A 17,263-nucleotide genomic window follows, 5' to 3' on the forward strand; every position below is an offset into this window, starting at 1 on the left:
TCATCGGGCCGAGGCGAAAGAGATATGTAGTGCGGAGTCCGGGGTCGTGACTCTCCGAGTCCACGGTTCCCCTCCTCCTTGTCTTTTCGGTGTTCACGATCGTTTATTGCTTCAAAATGGCACCCAAGAAGCCTGCCGCGACGGTGGAAGTCGCCCTCATTCCCCTCAAGAACTGTCTTGTTAATCTACCACCGTCGCTGGTCGCTCTGCTGGTCAATGCAAACACGGTCAGTCTACTAGTCGATAGGTTTCCATGGGCTATCTCCTGCTAACGTCTAGCTATATCAGACTGCTCAAAACGTTATTATCGAATTACAATATAAATCGACCTCCGGAAAGGCCAATGGAGCTTCTCCGCAACAATCATGCTTCCTCGGTTGGACGGGTATGCCGAGCAAGCGCAGGCTTGCGCCTGTCGTTGGGAGAGAGGGCATCAACAGTGGATATTCCAGGGAACAGGAAACCTCCACCGTCGAGCTTGATACTACTTTCGGGAGGCTCCTCGGTCTTACAGAAGGCCAGAAGGTATACAACACTCTCTCTGCGTCATTACCCACGTGGGGCACTAACACTTGCAGGTCGGATTGTTCATCCACCTCGATCCACCCGTTGCACATACGATAAACATTGAGCCATTGACACCAGAAGACTGGGAGAGTAAGTCTCAATAATAAACAGATATAATTGAACTAGCGCTAATTAGACACTAGTCATTGAACTCCACGCCACATTCCTGGAACTTAACCTCTTGTCACAAATTCGCGCTCTACCCAATCCTACATACAATGCAGCGCAATCGGTGCATATGCACCCACTTGCATTGCATCTATCTCCCACATCTACTGCCAATATTGTCGTCACTTCTCTTACACCCGCTCCCTCAGACGCCTCCCCCTTCGCCAAGATCGCGCCGGATGCAGAAGTCATAGTGGCCCCGAAAGTTCGATCCAAGACAAGCAAAAGCTCTCGAGCGGATAGCCGGAGTGCAGCTGGTAGCAGCAGGAAGAGTGCTGGGGGCAGGAGTGCTTCAAGCACTGTACGCCAGAAGAGTGGCAGCACGCGAGGCTCCCTCTACTTGAGAGGCGTGGACCGCTCAGCGACCACTCAATATTTTGATGGAGAAATAGAAGATGATGCAAATGATGGCCTCCGTATTTGGGTTGATCAGGACCTCCTGGCTAGCCATGAACTGCGCGGAGCGACTTGGGCTTGCGTGTCAGTAGTCCAGCCATCCGGTCTCAAACCCCCACCAGATCCCCAACAGCAACTTGCTCAAGCTGAACAGCAAAAGTCCAATGATGCTGGTTCCACTACAGCCAAGCTCGTGGCCAAGTTACTTCCGTGGGAGGAGGCTCCGGACAATCGGCATGCGGCGATGTCCACCTTGTTATGCACGGCCCTTGGTGCGGAGAACATGGTTGGAGGAATCCTCCGAGTCGAAGCAGCGCCCCCACAGCTGCACCGCTCCGCAGTCAAGACCCTCAAAGTCTATCCTTTCATAGGCGATGCTTCAAAGAAGAAGGACGGGTTGAAGTTCGGCGCTGACACTGCGGCATCTCGGGATGCCTTAGCCGAGCGCCTCAAAGTCATCTACGGCAGCACTGGGTCCGACACCGGGCTGTTCTCGGGGCCATTGACCGATGGAATGATTATACCCAAATCCGAGTATCATCCTTCAGTCTCTTCGTTCGATGGTGCTATCCTTCGTTTTGATCCCCCCTTGAAGGGGGCTCCAGACGAAACAAAGTCAATGTTCGGGTGGTTGCTCGGCTCAGAAGCTAAGCTGAACCTGGAAGTCCAAGCTGAAATCCCTAAGCCATTTGACCCTAGTTCATCTGTGCTACCTATGGAAGACCCTCTCCCAGAAACTGCTCCTCAATTGGTAGGAATTGATTCTATCATTGAGCAGTCATTGAATAACCTAACAAAATCCTCGTCTATTCTGCTTACTGGTGGACTTGGGGCTGGAAAAACAGCTCTTACCCATCTACTGGCCCATCGCCTAAGACGAGATCACCTCTTCAATGTTAAGTATTTCTCCTGTCGCAAGCTCGTCACAGACGAAACACGTATCTCCAACATCAAAGAGACTCTGAACCGGCTCTTCATGTCCGCATCATGGTGTGCGCGTCTTGGTGGCCAGTCAGTCGTGATCCTCGAAGATCTAGACAAGCTTTGCCCAGCGGAGACTGAATTGCAAGTGGGCGGAGACAATGGCCGCAGTCGCCAGAATAGCGAGGTTATCTGCTCTATGGTTCGAGAATATTGTGCGTTGAACTCCTCTGTTGTGCTACTGGCCACTGCCCAGGCCAAGGAATCCCTCAATAATGTTATCATCGGCGGCCACGTTGTCCGTGAGATCATCAATATGAGAGCACCTGACAAGGAAGGACGCCGAAGGGTTTTGGAAAAGCTTACTAGCGAGGATAAACCTACGGAAATCTCAAACGGACATATGAGGGCCACAAGCTCCTCAACACAAGACTCATGGCTGGACCCTTCAAACCCGGGGAGCCGACCGAGCTCTTCTGGGGGTGATGGCTTTGTTATTGGAAGGGATGTCGAGTATCTAGAGCTGGCTGGCAAAACCGATGGCTATATGCCTGGTGATCTTGTGCTACTTGTTGCTCGTGCGCGCAATGAGGCTCTCATTCGCTCTGTCTCAGATCTGACAGCCACATCAAAGATGATCACTCTCGGGCTAGAGGACTTTGAAAGTGCTTTGAAGGACTTTACTCCGGCATCTCTTCGAAACGTCACTCTTACCTCGTCAACAACCACATTTTCCTCTGTTGGTGGTTTGTTTGAAACTCGCAAAATGCTGTTGGAAACTTTGCAGTATCCTACAAAATATGCCCCGATCTTTGCACAGTGCCCATTGCGACTGCGGTCTGGTTTGCTTCTTTATGGATTCCCTGGATGTGGTAAGACAATGCTGGCCAGCGCAGTGGCTGGCGAGTGTGGATTGAATTTCATCAGTGTCAAGGGTCCCGAGATTTTGAACAAATATATCGGAGCCAGTGAAAAGAGTGTTCGTGATTTGTTCGAGAGAGCCCAAGCCGCTCGCCCTTGCGTCCTCTTCTTCGATGAGTTCGACAGTATCGCACCGAAGCGTGGTCACGACTCCACTGGAGTTACGGACCGTGTTGTCAACCAGCTTCTGACACAAATGGACGGCGCAGAAGGCCTCTCCGGCGTCTATGTGCTGGCAGCAACGTCACGGCCAGACCTGATCGATCCTGCCCTCCTTCGTCCTGGCCGTCTCGACAAGTCCTTGCTTTGTGGCATGCCAACCCACGAAGACCGTGTTGATATCATCCGCTCAGTGAGCGAAAAGCTCAAGATGAGTGACGAAGTCACCTCTCGCTTTGGTGATATTGCCACCGAGACCGATGGATTCTCTGGTGCAGATCTGCAGGCTGTCGTGTACAACGCCCATCTAGAGGCAGTCCACAGTGCGCTTGGTGACCGTTCTACTGATACAGCCAAGCCCGGTGCCAAGTCCAACACCGCCAGTGCTTCTAGCAAATCCTTTATCCAGTTCCTCTACTCTTCTTCGGAAGAAGCATCCGGGTCTGTCTCCATGCCAGCCCCAGCAGTGATCGCAGCCAAACTGGAGGCAATTAAAAACTCGCGTCGCCGCCAGCGCCAGCTCGAGCAGGGACCTACCGGTGCGAACAACGCCGCGGCCCCGGTGGCTAACGGCACTGAGCCTGATGCAGACGAGCTGCGTGAGGATATCATCGTCCGCTGGGAACATGTCGAGCGCTCATTGGCTACGACGCGTGGTTCTCTTCCCCCTGCAGAGCGTAGACGTCTCGAGGGAATTTACCGTGAGTTTATCGCGGGCCGAAATGGCGAGATGCCTAACGGCGAGGCTGCCAATGAGATTGGAGGTCGAACAAGTCTGATGTGATACATTTTATGACTTGAGTTTTGTACACTGTATATATGAGCAGCTTTGTGTGCGTGATTGATTCTTTGCCTTCTATTCCTGTATTTATCAATATTAGTAGATGGACATGATATTATAAATTTGAATGTTGTCATATGGGATATTAGATGGGAAAAGGATCAAGCTCATCCGGGCAATCTTGCCTATTCCCGACGGCCATGTAAATTGGAACCTATTTCAAAACATCGAAGGTAATCTGGTCGACTGGTGTTCACGGAAAGCTTAGAAAAAAATTCAATTGTACATTTGCTAAAAAAAATTAGGGCTTCGCTCTCACCTACTGAGGTTGTAGAAACTGAACATGGAATGTATACAACAAAGCAGCCTCCTGTTCTATATTCAAAACCTACGATCAGGATAGATGGAACAGTGATAATATTTTTATTTGGCGAAATACATATAGAGCCAGAAGAGGCACAGGTCACGCGGTAGAAATGCCCTCGAATTGGCGTTCTGACCAAAAGAGGATTCACGTGGTGTCGAAAGAGGGTGAAGAAATGGGGTGCAGCCGAGGTTTGACGGCCTCGGAATTTCCTCAGATAAAGTCTTCTACTTTGATCACACTTGATAGATTTAACTGCATCCAAACGGATATTTGGTGGGAGGTGGAATTTCTCTCTCGAGTCCGAAGTCGCCTTTGCTCAAGCAGGCGAAATAGAAATTTCGTATCCGCATATGGAACATCGATCGCTAGATTCTCTGGAAAAATTGCAATCTGCCTGTACGATGACACAAGCCCATACATGTTGGCATAGCATTAAATATACATCACCCTCTTACCATTAGGTAAATGTCGACCATCGGGTAAATTGATGCCCTCAATTTGCTTGGATAGAATACCATGATCAACATAGCGCCCAGAAGACTTTTGGTGCTTGATCCAACATACAACTGGGAGTTGTGTAGGCGGTAAGTCACACCCACAGCAGTCGATATGGATGGAAGTGTTCGGAGTTCCTCTCAATTGTCGACAAATCATCAACGGATTGTCAAAAACTTCGGTCCGTTCAGACCTTCCTCGAGAATATCCGGGCTACACGTTGCAAGAGCATCACAGCCCTCGGCAGTCCCACATGTGAACTGCTATAGGGTATAAGAGGGCGGGGCATCGAAAGGAGGATAGTGCATGGGTACTCGCGTATGAAGGCTGGCAATAATGGAAGGTGATATCACACGGTGAAGAGGCGACCTTGGTCTTTGACAATCAGAGACTGAAAAATAGATGGGAGAGATTAGGCTTACCATTCCACGTGCAGCTCGTATGGAGATCAATCCAAGACTTGGAAATAAATAGCAACTCCAACTGTACATCGATGAATTAGCTGTTGGAATCGAGTTATATGCGGAAGAGATAAATTCACCACTTGATGAGCTCGTACCCGGTGGTCAGATCCGGAGAGCAGAACTTAAAGCAATCATACCTGTATGTCAAAATGTTAGCATCCAGAACTGAAGACTAAATCAGAGATAAGTCTCATCAATGGGCAGCCAGCCCCTTAAGAACCAAATCCCATACCACAGAAACCCCCATTACCGTCTTCACCAAAAGCACCAGCAGAAAGCTCCCCCAGATGACGTCCGAGTTCGCTCATTGGCTAACTGCTGAGCTCTGGCTCCGGCAAAGGTACCGGCATAAGCGGCACCCAGGGACCCTATCAGAATCAAAAGTCAGCTGAGTCCAACCCAAACGAAGTAAAACAAAGTTCATTCCAGGTAGAACATGTGAAGTAAGAAAGAAGTGAGAATAAAGCGAGAACATGTTGAAGTGAAGACATGAGAAATCTGCAAGGAGTAAGAATGAAATAAAAGTGACTTACCAACGTTGTCGGCGCGACAGGGGACTAGGCACATCGCCACGGATTAAGATTAGGGCGGGGATGTTCTTTCCCCGGCGCTCCGCAATCGAGCCCATAAGCGCGCGAGCCTCCTGTCGCTGACGGTGGGCTCCGTACCCCGGGATCTGCTGGTAACCAGGGGAAATCACCGGGGTCCTAATGGCGGCAATACGGGGGGATGCAGCCCGACACCTGCCCCCGTAGTGGGGGGAGCTATTGGTCTCGGGGGCGGCACGACCCTCACCAGTGGAGCGGCGGCTTGGAGGTCCATTCTCCATGGACCAGTTGGTCAAGGAAGCCATCTCAAAGGCATTCATTTGCCAGTTGTTCGCGGTATCGAATTGCTTTTGCCGGCAATGAAAAACGAAGACGAACGTGGAGGCGAATAGAAGAGAAGAGAAGAGAAAAGGGCTGGGAGTTATTTATATAGTCCCCAGCCTGTCTGAAGGGTCGACCGGCTGGGTGAAGTGGGTGTACAATCGGCATCAACTTCGGATCGTTCCTGCTATTTCGGGCATAAGAGATGAGAGACCTGGTGACTACTTTTTGTTATATAGGGTGGTCGATCTATCCCAGTAAGCCTGGCCATGTGGTAGTATCAAATTTTGAGTAAAATAAACAATGGACCTCAGAGTACTTCACTCTTTCTCTAGAGCCTTGTTGACAAGGTGTTCAAGCTTGTTCCACTCAGCAGACAGAACAGCCTTGTTCTTGCTAGGATCAAGGCCATTGGCCTTGAACTCATTGTGAACCTGTACAAATTGATTTCCAACAAGCTTCTTAAAGCTGGGCACAGTGCAGCTCTCCGACTGCGTGCTAGTAAGTTCAGCGAGAATATACCAAATCAAGTAGTGATAGTTCAGCTTGAAGTCATGAAGCTGGACAGGGTCTTTGGGGTCAGGTTGGAAGCCCTCCTGGGAAATGAAGACTGTAAGCCTGACTAGGCTCCATGCATGAATGTGTCGGATGGGGTGAGCCTTGTCATAGACAACAGGATCGATCCGCAGGTATCTAATCACAGCGTGGATGAATGCCCGGGTGAAGTTACCAGCCGTCAGCAGAGATATGATCAGCTTATCGCGGAGAGAAGCATATGGCTGACGGGTGAGAGGCCATATGGAGGTTTCATGGAGCTTATGCATAGCAGCTTCCAGCTTCTCGATTGCGTCTGCTGGCTCCGTACTGGTTGCGGTTGCTTTTTGCATGAGCTCCAGGGCTTCGCGCTCTGCTGTCTCTAGAGGCGTCATGTCTTCAGGTGTAGACAAGAACCGATCTTCAATTGTTTCCGCTCCATTCTCGCACTTTGTGCACTGGCAGTCAAAAAAGTAGCGTTCTTTCAGTTCATTGCGACGGATGTCGTATGGTGTTGTGGTATCGATGTAGGAGATGAATATTTGCTCGCCCTTCTTGATGGAGCGCATAGCCTTGACGTACAGTTCTTCACCGTCAAATCCAACGGTGGAGTTGTAGTCGCAGCTGTGATTAATCAACCCGGCATATGGATGCATGTAGAGGCCAATGCGATCATACATAGAAGTGGTGAGGTTGAAGGAATTGAGATCCAACTTGAAATGATAGTTAGATGAAAAGTCTCGCGAGTCAAGAGGTGCAAGACTGAGAAAATTACCTTTGCAGCATAAGTAGAGACAGTTCCTTCATCAATGTCCGTGCCTGAGTAATTCTTGACAGCTCTCGCTGTCAAGTTAATCCTATCAAGCTGGCCTTGGCTCTCCGAAATCTCATTGATATGAGTTTCCAAGCCATCAAAGACCTTGGTCTCTTCAGAATCGTACTTGTTACGTGCAGTGCGCAGCACTATACGTAGAAGAGCACGGGCATTATTGGGAAGCACCATGGGTTTGACATTTTTGAAGATGGGGCATTCAAGAGAATGCGCAAACTTCCAGTCCTTAGATTGACACGCCTAGTAATCAAGCATTAGAAGCTTAAAAGATCAAATGAGACATAGTCTTGGGTAGGACGAGAAATATCAAACAGCAAATGATCTATCGTCATAGCAACTCACCCGGTCACAATATTTAACGACACGACATCCCGTGCAAGCCTTCAACTCATTTCCAGTTTCCATCTGTCTCTTTCCGAAGCAGCCAGCACATGTGTCCTCTAAACGTGGAGAATCAAGAACCGCCACAAATGGTGTTTTGATGTGCAAAACATCTTCACCGGGGTTGATGTCAGTTGTCGCAAACAGGCCATTCCCCATGCCATTGGGGGCAGACTGTGGGACGGTCCTAGTCGTCACCGAAGGTAGTGCAGTTCTTGATGCCATTGTGTATGATCTGATTATGATAATAAGACTTGTTTGAAGATATACGATCAGAGTGGATAATCGTCCACGTGGGGCGGTGAATATTCGTCATGCTATTTGAATCTCTTGGCATTGAGAGAGGATTGATAGAATCTCTCACATACAAAGAGCAGTTTCATCAGAAGATCCTGAAATTTCTCTGGTGGTTTAGATGCATACTAATTAGAAGTTACTTGCCAAGCTTTTTATTTTTGTCACTGTAGTGGCTACTATCCTACATTATACAAGCCAAGCCCAGGGATGAAAGCGGGCACACACACACACACACACACACACACACAGAGAGAGAGAGAGAGAGAGAGAGAGTTCAACCTAAGCTGGAAGTCCACTCTATCTGTATGCAAAATGGTGATGTAGATATGAATGCAGGCAATCAAATTCTGCATAGATGCCGGAGAACTACAAATTCTTCTAAGCAGAAATACAAATTGGGTCAAAATTCAAAGGTTTCAAAGGTTTTGTAGCTCGAGAAAATCAGATCCGAAACTACGAGTTGAGTAAATTATTAGGCATATATATAGCATAGCTCATTCAAGTGCATAGACCCAGGGACTCAATCCCCAACCAACTAACCATCAGACATGAAAAGAACCAAGCTCAAGCTCTAGATCATAGCCGCAAAAGCCGCAAGAGCAGCAGCACCCAGCGGCGCAGCAGTAATCAAAGGCTTTGCAGCACCGGCAGCGGCACCGCTAGAAACAGTAGGATTGACCTTCACGCCAGAAGCCGAAGCCGCCGCATCCCCACTAGAGGCGGTAGTAGTGACCTTCACGTCAGAAGCGGTAGGAGTGACCTTCATGCCAGAAGCGGTAGGAGTGACCTTCACGCCAGAGACCGAAGCCGTCGCATCACCCGTCAAAGCGTAGACGCCATCAGTGACAGTAAGAGGATGATAGCTAACCGAAGACGCAGGGATGGACTGTGTGCTAGAGAAGGAATCGGAAATGGTGATATCACCTTGCGAGGCAGTGTATGCAACACTCCACATGCAGACAACAGACTCAGAAACGCGGGTGAAGCTACATTGCTCGATGCCGGTTGCAACAGCCTCAGCACCGCCGGTAGACTCAGTGACTTCGATAGAGGCGCTGTAAGTGGTAGGGCCCTGGACAATGGTTGCAGGATGGTGCAATCCGCATTGAGATGCGTCTTTCAGGCAGGCTATCTCGTAGGTCGTGGCGTACTTGCCAATGGCAACAACTCGAGCTACGGTGCTGGTGTAGTCGCCGAGGGCGAAGCCGTTAACAGGATCCGCGACTCCGAAATAGTTGATAACTGTTGTGCCGGCCTCATCGGCTGCAGCCAGAGCTGTTAAGGTAGAAACGAGGAACCAAGATGGGCGCATGTTTGCGATATTCGAAGATGAGTGATATCAGTGTAAAAACAGAGAGAAATGGGATTAAGCAGAGGAAAATGAGTCAGGAAGCAAGAGGGAAAAAAAACCAAACCGCCGAGTCTGCGTCGCGACTAGCCTCAACAGGCTCCCCAAAAAGAGTCACGGGCTTCAGCCGTACTAGCGCTACATTATAATGTACTAGCAGTTGGAGCCTAGCGGTGACATGTAATTTGGCTCAAGAGTGATGAAAACCCCAAGACAAGTTGAAGTAAACTTTGGAGACCTAGAGGCCTATAAACATCGGCAATGACCTAGATAGGCGATGTAGGTTGAAAGTGAAGAAGTTAAAGGCAATAACCAGTGGGGAAATAAAGGCTAAAAGATAAATGAAGCTTGGATTACGATTGATCGTAAGGGCCGGCAAAAATTGCTATCAGAGCCCAAGTGAGACATCGACCTTCTTCTAATTGGCGCCCACATGGAGGCTCAAGCCCCGCTAGTATGTGCCAGCAAGGCTACTGCGCCCCTGAATCTACCCTTACGGGCCCTGGGCATATGCACCGAGTAACGTATTTCACAAGCACCACAAGCGAGCCGCCACTAGTTACCAGTCTACATTATTTAAATCCATTTATCCCAACCATAACACCATTAAATTGATTAACTTAACTAAGTGGTCTATCTGGACATGTTTCTCTTCTATGCCCTGGCAATCTACATATTCCACACCCCCGGGGGGCCGCGTACATGGCTGAATAGCCGATTCTCCAGGTATGCCGGGTCCGGGGGGAGGTGCTTCACTTCCTGTTGCTGCATAATTAATGCAGAGGTTTCTTTAACTGAGAGACCTTCTTCGGAGGGTATATGCCTCCGGGATCTAGCCCGCTTTTACTTTTGCTTCTCGTTAGCGGCGCGTAATTCCTTATTTTCTTTAGCGAGTAAGATAGCACCTTACATTATAAGACGTACGCCCTTTATAAGCTGGTTTAATGCACGATCTGATGGGCTTAGTAGACTTCGAGATCTTATACGAAGTAAAGCTTTGATTAACGAAGCCTATCGACGTAGTTCTTTCTCTATAGCTAGTGTTTTTAGTGTAAAATTCCGGCTTAATTCGCTCCCCCGGCTCGGAGGGGGTTAGTGTTCGAAGACGAATATTTAGCTTCGAGATCACTCGATTGGGTTTAAAAGGTACTAAACCAGCTGCTCCGAAGTTATTTTTAATAGTCTCCGATTTGAAGGCTTTAATTCGTGCGATGGAGTAGGTATACTTCCAGGAAGTTAAGTTTATCGATACGGTTAAAAATTCCGCATTTTCGTCTTAACTAGCCGACTATATAATCATTTTAATACCGTAAAACAGCTAATATCGAGAGGTTATAAAGGGCGAGAGGAGTGAGGTGGCATATAGATCGGTATCACCTTATTTCGCTCATAAATGTCATCGAATTTTAGGATTAAATGGCTTCTATGTCCGTCGAGTATTAAAAGTCGACATCCCCCCTTCGTACGCGAAGAAGTCGTCGGAATAAAGAGCTTTTAAGCCAGCGAAGTCTAGTTTCATCGGAGGTCTAACCGTTCGGACTAACTTTAAATCGAAGGTCAAATTCGTATATCAGTGGCATATGAGGGCTACGCCACTGTTGATTCGCAAGTATAGTAGAGAGTAGAGATGGGGAACAATTCAATCATTCATAAGGAAAAGACATTCCGATCCGAGAGTACAGTAATTAAAAAGGCCGAAAAGACAATGCACGCCATCTATCAACAAGATTGCCCTACCCACTACACCATACAGAACTATTAGTTCCTGTCCTTGGAAAATCATGACGGGACGACCTGGGTAGGTCATAGGGGATATCGAGCGGAAAGAGATGTTGACTTCCTGTCTCTCTTTACCTCGACATGGTGGGGGCTTTTTTTTTCTCTTCATCTGTCACTTTGTGCAAAAAGAAATAGAGATTTTACAGCGCCTTGCCGCCGACAAAGTTGGACCAGGTGCGGACCTCGGAGGGAATTCCCTCAGTACGGGGGAGCTTCTCGTTCATGCACTGAGCAAAGAGCTGGGCAGTCTGTAGAGAGGATAAGTTAGTAACTTGTATCATTATGGGTACAGCAAATTAAACATACCTTAGCTTCCATGAACAGAGGCACGTTGAAGTCGACAGCGTTGCGACGCATGACATAGTCGTCATCCAGCTGGGTCTTGCCACGGGTCTTGGCAAGGTTGAAGCAGCCACGGATGTCGTACTTCTGGAACACCTCACGGAGAGCACGCTTGTCCTTCTTGGGGAACTCAATCACCTGCACAGAGACACCCTTGGCGGACTCGAGGTGAGCCTTAACCTCGGAGTTGACGGCGAAGAACTTGTAGCCAAGAGGGTTCAGGTACTCGACAATCTTGGCCAGGTAGGGCTGGGTGATATCACCGCCGAGCAAGATACCCTCACCGGGCTCAGGCATGCGGAAGTTCATGGTGGACTGGAGGGATGCCCAGTAGGCCTCGACCAGATCCTTACCGAAGCAAGCAATCTCACCGGTGGAGGACATCTCGACACCCAGGAAGGGGTCGGCACCAGCCAGACGGGTCCAGGAGAACTGGGGAACCTTGGTGGCGAGGTAGTCACGCTTCACCTTCATGAGGTCGACGGGCTCGGGGACATCACGGCCGACGAGAGCCTTAGTGGCGACGTCAATGAAGTTGGTACCCAAGACCTTGCTGACGAAGGGGAAGGAGCGGGAGGCGCGCAGGTTACACTCAATAACCTTAAGCGCGGGCTCGGCACCATCCTGAGGGGCCTTGATGATCTGCATGTTGAAGGGGCCGGTAATGTTCCAGGCCTTGGCGACCTTCTCGGCGATCTCCTTGACGCGGGCCATGATGGGCTCTTCGATGTTGGCGGGGGGCAGGACGAGGGTGGCATCACCGGAGTGAACGCCAGCGGGCTCGACATGCTCGGATACGGCGTGGATAAGCAGCTTACCGTTGGAAGCGACGGCATCCACATCGATCTCCTCGGCACCCTCGATGAACTTAGTGATGACGACGGGGTGGTCAGGGGAAACGGCGGCGGCGTTAAGAAGCTTCTCCTTGAGCTCATCGACACTGTAGATGACGTTCATGGCGGCACCGGACAGGACATAACTGGGACGAACCAGGACGGGGTAACCAACAGTGTCGGCAAAAGTCTCAGCAGCAGCGACAGAGGTAAGTTCCTTCCAGGCGGGCTGGTCGACACCAATGCTGTCGAGAATAGAGGAGAACTTGTGACGGTCCTCGGCCTTGTCAATGTCCAGAGGGTTGGTACCCAGAATAGTAGCACCACCGCTCTCTTGTAGACGAAGAGCAATGTTCTGAGGCAGCTGACCACCGACAGAGACAACGACGCCGCTAGCGGCCTCGAGCTCATAAATATCCATGACACGCTCGTAGCTGAGCTCCTCGAAGTATAATTTGTCAGCGGTATCGAAGTCAGTGGAGTAGGTCTCGGGGTTGTAGTTGATCATAACGGTCTTCTTGCCCATCTCGCGGAGGGAGAGAGTGGCATTAACAGCGCACCAATCGAACTCAACGGAGCTACCAATACGGTACACACCGCTGCCAAGAATGATAGTTCCGTGGTCATCGAAGGTAACATCGTGTGAGGAAGCGTTATAGGTGGTGTAGAGGTAGTTGGTATCGGCAGGGAACTCGGCAGCAAGGGTGTCGATCTTCTTAACCCAAGGAGTGATGCCGAAGGACTTACGGCGGGCACGGACATCATCCTCGGTAGCACCAACAAGGAGAGAGATCTGCTTGTCGGAGAAACCGAGCTTCTTAGCCTTCATCAGGATCTCCTGCTTGAGGCCGAAAAGGCTGCCGATCTCCTTGAGCTCATTGTTGCAATCCACAATATTCTGGATCTTGTACAAGAACCACTTGTCGATCTTTGTCAGCTCGTGGACCTTGTCAACTGAGTAGTTCTCGTGGAGCATAGCCTGGCCAACGGCCAACCAGCGGCGATCAGTAGGGTTGCGGAGAGTCTCATCAAGGTCATCGAACTTATCACCCTGGAGACCAAGGTATTGAGGGTCAACCTGACGGATGGCTTTCTGCAGGGACTCCTCCCAGGTACGACCAATAGCCATAACCTCACCAACTGACTTCATGGCGGAGCCAATGTCACGGTTGACGTGCTGGAACTTGGCCAAATCCCAGCGGGGAATCTTAGTGACAATGTAGTCCAGACTGGGCTCGAAGTTGGCGGTGGTGGTCTTGGTAACGGCGTTAGGAAGCTCGGGAAGAGTGTGTCCCAGGCCAATCTTAGCGGCGGTGTAAGCAAGCGGGTAACCGGTGGCCTTGGAAGCCAGAGCGGACGAACGCGAAAGACGAGCATTAACCTCAATGACACGGTAGTCTAGTCCATCGGGCTGCAGAGCGTACTGGACATTGCACTCGCCAACGACACCCAAGTGGCGGACAATCTTGATGGCAGCAGTGCGGAGCATGTGGTACTCCTCATCAGACAGAGTCTGACTAGGGGCAACAACGATACTGTCACCGGTGTGAATTCCGAGAGGGTCGAAGTTCTCCATGTTGCAAACGGTAATACAGTTGTTATCAGCGTCACGGACAACCTCGTACTCGACCTCCTTCCAGCCCTTAAGGGACTTCTCGACCAGAATCTGGGGGGAGAGAGACAGAGAGCGCGAGGACAAGTCACGGAGCTCATCGGCGTTGGAAGCGAAGCCAGAGCCCAGACCACCGAGGGCGTAAGCAGACCGGACGATGATGGGGTATCCGACCTCCTCAGCAGCCTTGAGAGCGTCCTCAACAGTCTCGACGGCAGTCGATTCGGCAATAGGAATATCAATCTCGTTCAAGGCCTGGGCGAAGAGGTCCCGGTCCTCACTGGTCTCCAGGGTCTTAATGGGGGTACCGAGAACCTTGACACCGTAGCGCTCAAAGGTGCCCATGCGGTTCATCTGCACACCCAGGTTCAGAGCGGTCTGACCACCGAAGGTGAGAAGAATACCATCGGGGCGCTCGCGCTCAATGACGTGGGTAACATATTCAGGGGTGACGGGGAGGTAGTAGACTTCGTCCGCAAGCTTGTGGTCGGTCTGAATGGTCGCGATGTTGGGGTTGATCAGGATTGAGTGGACGCCGGCTTCCTTGAGAGCCTTAAGAGCTTGAGAGCCTGTTTGATCCCACAGCCAAGAGATTAGTTACTGTTGTCATTTGAATTGATTTTTAGGGGTCGTTTTTAGGCTCTCTGTATTCCCCGCACAAGACCCCGTGCAGACCTCCATGGGAGACTGACAGGGGATTCCAATCGGCACGAAATTCCATCTCCAAGTGGTTCCAACTTACCGGAATAATCGAATTCTCCAGCCTGTCCAATGCTCAGACCACCACTACCAATGACGAGGACCTTCTTGACATCGACGAGCTTGCTACCGGTCGCCACAGCACCGCTAGCGAGGTAAGACTCGGCAGCAGGAGGCTTCTCAGTAGACAGGCGGTTCAAGGTGCTGGAGAAAGAACGGAGTTGTTGAGACCGAGCCGTAGGGATCTTCTGCAGGCGTAGAGTCGAGACCGTCGAACGGACGGACTGAGATGAGAATGCGCGCAGAGAGAGTGCTGGACGAGTTTCAGCGATGCAGCGCTGGCGCAGCAGGGCGGCCGCCTGCCCACATCGAGCAGCAAGAGCCATTGCGCACCGAAGGTAATGTTTCAATGGCTGAGAGATGTGTTGAGGATGAGTCTACGCTTTGCTGGGATTCTTTTTTTTCCGCCACTCAATCGCTAATTGGCTCGCTCCTTTCACCGTATACGGCTCCACTTTTGAACGAGGGAAAGCCGGGGGATAATTGGGATGATTGGGATGATTGGGGATTGTATAGACCTCGAGGATCTAATAATTAATGTTAATAGTTTAATAAGAGAGTAGTTGGTTTTTATATTTCCTCCTTTCTTCCCCTTTTTATTAAATTTTTTTTGTTTTCTTTTTGACAGCGATGAGTCAAATTTTTGAATGTGGAGACGGGGTTCCCTCGGCAAATATCTTTCTGACGTATATTGCCTATGTAAGTAAATAGAGCCTGGTAAAACTCAATGGCCTTTGCATATTGTCATTTATATAGAAGTAATAGAGTATATAGCAGGTAGTTAAAATCTAGCAAGCTCATCATAGTTATCACTCGGGGTCTACCTAGTACATGCCGATGCCGGAGCTAATCCTATCTCTTATCTCTCTCTCCACTTCAACAGACTTAGAATATTACACTACAACACTCATGAGTACGGCAATATCTAATTCTAAGTATCAACTTGGCTGAAAGCTAGCCACATTAAATAATGAATCGGGATATATATGGGGTGAATGGGGATGTAAGACCTGGAAGGCAGTCGAATGAGTGATTGAATTTAGTTCTTAGTCGAGCTGGAAGATGGAAAAGGAAACATTAACGCGTTGTGCTTGTACTACGACGTGTACTGTAGGCTTACATGTATTTTGAGATGCGGATTGTGGGTGTTAGAAGAAGCAGATGGCTGTTGCAGCGGCTTCTGGGTTCAGCCGGTTGGAGCTTCAAGGACCAGCTACAAACGCATCGAAGGGAGATTGGAAAAGAAAACCATGTAAATGACCACAGCAGTCTAGAAGACGACTGATTGCGTAAATTATTGCGGATCTCATTGTGTTGTTTGGTGGGTAAAGTACCCAATTCCACTAACGAATGTTTTGTCGACCTGCGAATCGGACTACTTCTTTTGGTTGCACATTGTGATGTCTAAACCAAGTCCTTTAAGTCTCTACGCCCCCTTTGACAACAAAAAAAGGTAGAGGGCGCAAATCTCACTGACCCATGTAAGTCCGCCGCCAGGTTGAGAGACCATAGAATTCGGCATTTTTGATATCCAATCTCGAGTTTTTCTGACTGCAACCTATCATTCACAATATAGGGCAAAGTGAATTGATACATGCATATGTAGGAGATTTATAACCGAATTGCATGCTGATTTTAGGTCGAACCTTTCTCTGCTTACTCCTCTTGTTGCTGCCCCTCTGTTGTAGGTATCGTGGGGAGGTTATCTTTTCGGTTTGACGCCCGGTAAACAATAAACAAGAAGAAAAGTATAAGTTCCGAAGGCTGAAACAATAACAGCGACATGAAGCGACATCACAGTATTGACGACAGATAGGATAAACTGCCACATAGGGAGATGCGAGACAAAGCATGATCCTATAAAACACAGGATGAGAGTTGCGAGACATGGGCTACTTCGGACTAGAAATGGAGACATACAAGACCGGCTGATGATAAAACCCCATCTTTTGTAACATGCGCTCTGGGAGACCAAGACGAACATTATGAGGGTGGTCATCCATTGCATTGGTAGATACATACCGAAGAGGGAACCGAGGTTTTTGTATCCATGACGAGCTTCAGAATTCAGTACAGAGGAGTATCAGAGATAACGGGCGAGTTCTGAAATTGTCAAAAGTGAAGGATGTCCAGGTGTACGGAATACAACATAACTAGTTGCGTGTGCAGCCCTTTCTTATATAAGCGCGGCATTAAGCCTTGAAACCTTTAGGGAAAAAGCCACATCCATGGATCCATCCAACCATACTAATTAGATGGGTCCATAAGTAGCATATTATCCAATCACAAGGCTCTGTCCATGTAGCTTTCCCCTTTTTTACTTTCCTGGGCAATCTCCAACCTTGGAATACATGAATCTTAGACTATAACCTTGGAAATCATTCTCGAATTGTGCCTCTGGACTCTTTCAACTAATGCCAATCTGATAGATTCATGAA

At 49.3% G+C, this 17,263-nt stretch overlaps 4 protein-coding genes across 4 annotated transcripts; 1 reads left to right on the plus strand and 3 right to left on the minus strand.

Annotated features, from left to right (window-relative positions):
* Positions 1–116: 116 nt before the first annotated feature.
* On the plus strand, positions 117–3,916 carry pex1 (AAA family ATPase peroxin 1; the record flags this gene model as incomplete). Its single annotated transcript, XM_057231734.1, has 4 exons — positions 117–227; positions 289–525; positions 579–657; positions 711–3,916. The coding sequence occupies 4 exons, from the start codon at positions 117–119 to the stop codon at positions 3,914–3,916; spliced, it is 3,633 nt and encodes a 1,210-aa protein (XP_057086824.1).
* Positions 3,917–5,768: 1,852 nt separating this feature from the next.
* N7447_007473 (uncharacterized protein) lies at positions 5,769–6,107 on the minus strand (the record flags this gene model as incomplete). The annotated part of the gene is made up of 1 exon (XM_057231735.1): positions 5,769–6,107. One exon carries the CDS (start codon positions 6,105–6,107, stop codon positions 5,769–5,771), a length of 339 nt encoding a protein of 112 aa, XP_057086825.1.
* Positions 6,108–6,428: 321 nt separating this feature from the next.
* Positions 6,429–8,080, minus strand: N7447_007474 (S-adenosylmethionine-dependent methyltransferase; the record flags this gene model as incomplete). The annotated part of the gene is made up of 3 exons (XM_057231736.1): positions 6,429–7,355; positions 7,418–7,714; positions 7,817–8,080. The coding sequence occupies 3 exons, from the start codon at positions 8,078–8,080 to the stop codon at positions 6,429–6,431; spliced, it is 1,488 nt and encodes a 495-aa protein (XP_057086826.1).
* Positions 8,081–8,723: 643 nt separating this feature from the next.
* N7447_007475 (uncharacterized protein) lies at positions 8,724–9,464 on the minus strand (the record flags this gene model as incomplete). The annotated part of the gene is made up of 1 exon (XM_057231737.1): positions 8,724–9,464. One exon carries the CDS (start codon positions 9,462–9,464, stop codon positions 8,724–8,726), a length of 741 nt encoding a protein of 246 aa, XP_057086827.1.
* Between the last annotated feature and the right edge of the window lie 7,799 nt (positions 9,465–17,263).

The sequence above is a fragment of the Penicillium robsamsonii genome (genome assembly GCF_028829455.1).
Source record: "Penicillium robsamsonii strain IBT 29466 chromosome Unknown utg000003l_segment0_segment0, whole genome shotgun sequence".
Classification (NCBI taxonomy): Eukaryota; Fungi; Ascomycota; class Eurotiomycetes; order Eurotiales; family Aspergillaceae; genus Penicillium; species Penicillium robsamsonii.